This window comes from Blastocystis hominis, assembly GCF_000151665.1.
Source record: "Blastocystis hominis, Singapore isolate B (sub-type 7) whole genome shotgun sequence assembly, scaffold_39".
Taxonomy (NCBI): domain Eukaryota; class Bigyra; order Opalinata; family Blastocystidae; genus Blastocystis; species Blastocystis hominis.
Genome location: NW_013171848.1, coordinates 6,314 through 10,427, shown reverse-complemented (window position 1 = coordinate 10,427; position 4,114 = coordinate 6,314). Strand labels below are relative to the sequence as shown.

General features: G+C 46.9%; 1 protein-coding gene across 1 annotated transcript; it reads left to right on the top strand.

Annotated features, from left to right (window-relative positions):
* Positions 1–2,872: 2,872 nt before the first annotated feature.
* Positions 2,873–3,819, top strand: GSBLH_T00003644001 (uncharacterized protein; the record flags this gene model as incomplete). Its single annotated transcript, XM_013042424.1, has 2 exons — positions 2,873–3,422; positions 3,461–3,819. The coding sequence occupies 2 exons, from the start codon at positions 2,873–2,875 to the stop codon at positions 3,817–3,819; spliced, it is 909 nt and encodes a 302-aa protein (XP_012897878.1).
* Between the last annotated feature and the right edge of the window lie 295 nt (positions 3,820–4,114).

Here is a 4,114-nt window from a genome sequence, read left to right as displayed (position 1 = left end):
GTATCGGGTCGGCTAGGCGTAGACTGGCAGGGCGCGAACTCTAGGATAACGGAAGCTAGATCCTTGAGAATCGAGGGATGTTAGATTTGGAAGATCTATAAAGCAAATCATTTACAATCATTTCATTCATACTTCGAAGTGTCAAAGAGTAGTAGGGAAAAGGCGGAAAACACGCGAAAATCCATTTTCTACCAAATAACCGCGGAAATCATTTTTCGGCCATTTTCTGCCATTGTCTACCTGCTCACCTCGATGTCCATAACAAGAAACGCGCGGAAACCCATGGCTGCCAATTTCGGCCAATTTCGGCCAATGTTAACCTGACTTCCATTGTAGGCCATGGTATGCATGGATGTGATGGGGACAACGAGGGACGACTTCGATTCCTCCCCATTGTCTTGTTGACTAAGGTAAAGAGAGAAAGACCATGCACTACTCCATGCTTATTCAAGGCTCACCTACCAACGGCTCATTTACATGGGTTAATCCGTACAAGTACAAGAATCCCTATATCACTTCCATGACTGTCCTGTTTCATCCTAATGGTTCGATGTTTAATAACGTAGACACGACGAATGTGATTACTAACAGCAATGATGAGACTGTGACAATCCCTGCTGGTTATTACACGATCAGTGAGATCATTGCCTTGCTCAATACCATGACCGATACTACATTCTCCATATCGACGAATGCCTCGTCGTTCGGTTGTATTTGGATTCAGTCTCCACACACCATTGACTTCACAGATGCACCTGACATTCGTGAGATCCTCGGCTTCGATGGACGAACGGTCATTCTACCTGCTTCGTTCAGTGGATCGAACGTGATTGATATCACGCGAAATCGTCAAGTGATCCAGGTCTACTCGACGATCGTGCGATCATCAGACCTGAAGATTGCCAACCAGAACAACAACCTGCTCACCACAATGATTATTGACGATCCAACGGCTGACTATGTGCGAACTGTGGAAGACGTGCGCATACCAATGATCACTCGGTTTGATCAATTGATGTTCGTGTTCCGCGATATGGATGGCAAGATGATGCGATTGAACGGCGAATTCGAACTCCAGTTGACGATTGAGGATGTGTACGAGCAAAGTGAAAATAGCGTCACTTCCGCTAATCAGTTCTCCATGATTGAGGTGTTCGGCAATACCACGAAGAAGGAAGTGAAGCTGGACAATCCTCTCTCGTTCGACCAGTGCTACATCTCGTCTGTGTCGTTGTATACGGACTTCGTGTTGCACAATGTGCCGACTGATCAAGTGGTGCTAATCAATGCTGGCGCTACGATTCAAGAGATCGCGATACCACGCGGTGCATATGACATCGAAACGATCATTGCAAAGCTGAATGCAAGTGATGCCCTGTTCGAATTGGTGTATAGCGGTGAGAACGCATTCCACGTCACGGTGAATCACTTCTACACGATCGATTTCACGAAAGCACCAGAGATCAAATCGATCCTCGGATTCGAATCGGACACCTTGGTGAAAGGACTTGACAATCCGAAACGGTACTACATGTCGTCCTCGTGCAATCAAGTGGTTGTTACTAACGGCACTGACTCGCACGTGTTGATACTGCCTACTGGATACTACACGTTCAGCGAGTTTATCGAGGCTGTGGGTGCTGAAATGGTGAAAGTGCTACCACTCACATCCATGACGATCGAGGATGACCATGTACGCTTCAATGACCAAAGTGAATCGTGGTACTTCGATCGATCCAGTGTTGATACGACGATCGATGGTTTTGAATGGACTCCATGGTTCAAACTGTCTCCGTCTGTGCAGAACCTGTGCATCGAGCGACCTATTGAGACTCAATTCGATCCTGCGAATAGTGAAACCCCACCCGATGAGACGAATGATCAAGGACTTGGTGGACATGCATACCTCGATCCGTGCTTTGTCGAATATGACTGGGAATTGCGCACGAATACACCCTTCTTCATACTGAAGCCACAAGTGACGTACACGATGACGAATAGTGATGGTTCATTGTTCGATTCTGGCACATTCTACGTAACGGAAGACACGGAAACACTGATGTCCTTGGAATCACTCAGGAACTCGTGCTTATCACAGTTGAATGCGAAGTACCAAGAGGCACGTGATATCACATCATCGCACCAGGAAGCGATTGCATGGACTGGTGGCAAAGCAGGCGATACAGTAACATGGACTGCGAAAGCTTACGCGCCTGATCTCGAATTTGACATGAGAGCTGATAACATGAACGTGCCTATGACGATTAACGACGATAAGCGTGGTGGATCATTCGGACCATTGTACTCCAAGGACAGTGTGTACAACGATAGTGTCTGGGTTGATACATCGCATATCGTTGTTGGTCTCGATGGTTATAGCGAAACAAAGACTGTGACAATCGAACGAGGATCATACAGCGCATTACAGATCGCGCAGATGATTGCTAATGGCTTCAATGCTATCGATGGATATCGGATATTTGATCGCACGGATAATAGAGGTCTGGTATACTTAGGTCCTCGTTCCAATGATCATCCTGATATGCTAGTCATATCCAATGACAATCCTTACTTGCCATTGACTCCAGGATTGACTCGCAGAATCGATTTCACCTTTCATCGCAATTACTACATCAGGATGCCCGAGTTGACAACGCCGTACGAGTTTGCGATGGCAAACATTGATGGACTAACGGCGTCGAACATGATTAATACGAGTGTGATTACGAATCGTGAAATGACTGTGTCGTTCAAACAGCCAACATGCGTTGCATATGTGGGATCTCCCTCATTCACGTCGGGTTCATTCATTGAATGGGAGCTTCCTCAAACGTACGAGACTGTTTCAACGATGCGCTTCCCGTACGGCGTGATGAGTCTCGATGGAGAGAATGTTGAGACTGATATCACGTACACGGATGATGCTCAGACATTCACGTGGAGCATACCATCACGATTGACACAGGCTGACTTGGTGTGGAAATTGAACCAGTGTTTTGACTCGGCTGCACTAAACATACGATGGATACCCGAGTCAGATGGCTATTACATTCACGCGGACTACGTGTTCTCGTTGAGTGGTAACCTTGGCACGATCATTCCCGCTTCAGGATCGCAATCGCATACATGGCGTATCCCTTTCGACGATGGTGTGTACTATGCCAACTACGGTCCGATGGTTGCCGAGTATCCTGTCGATATCACGAACGGTCTATCGAACATACAGCTGTATTGCAACATCGTGAAAAGCAAGACGATACCACTGCTTGCGAATGTCCCGATGGACAGCTTGTACAAGAACTACTTCTACAAGAATCGCATGTTGGTACCATGTTCTGAATTGCTTGATCGCATCGTGTACGAGTTGAAGGACGAAAATGGTGACCCGCTATCGTTCATTGGGAACGTGTACCTGCTGATCGGCTTCACTGTTTCAGGAGGAAATAATAAATGAATCTAGTGTTCAACATTGCTCGAACGTACGAACATGAATTCACAAGTAACAATCTCATCAAAAGCGACATGGTAATCGATCGAGTGACTATGAAGGGAGAATCGCCTGGTACCTGCCTTGTGCTCGATCGAGTGAACAACATGCAAGAACGACGACAGTCTCCGTTGGTTGTATTGAACGAAGGAGGGGGAAGCTTCGCTTCCCCCGGGGAGTCTACGACTCCCCACACGTTTACGGAGAATGCACACATGAACGTCGTGGTACCCAAAAGTCGCAAATGGTCATTCTCGTTGACCGATAAGACCGGTGCAACGATTGCCCTGCCAATGCCGATTACAGTGTGCATTCACTTCTACACACTGTAGGGGCAACTGCGTTGCCCCCGGGGGAGACGTAGTCTCCCCTACATAAATGAGTCATAATCGTGCACTACCGGTGAGTGTGATTAACCACAATACAGTAATTCCGAAGAACAACGAACGATACCATGAAACGTTCAACACAGTGATCATGCCTCGTGACCTTGTGTACAAGATCACTTCGATTACATGCAAGATCGATACAACGTCTCTATGGAACATTCGTGCAATAAATGTGGTGAAGGTTCAAATGTTGTCAGGGTTTGAAATGGTGTACAACGTCGGTCCTGGCTACTACTCG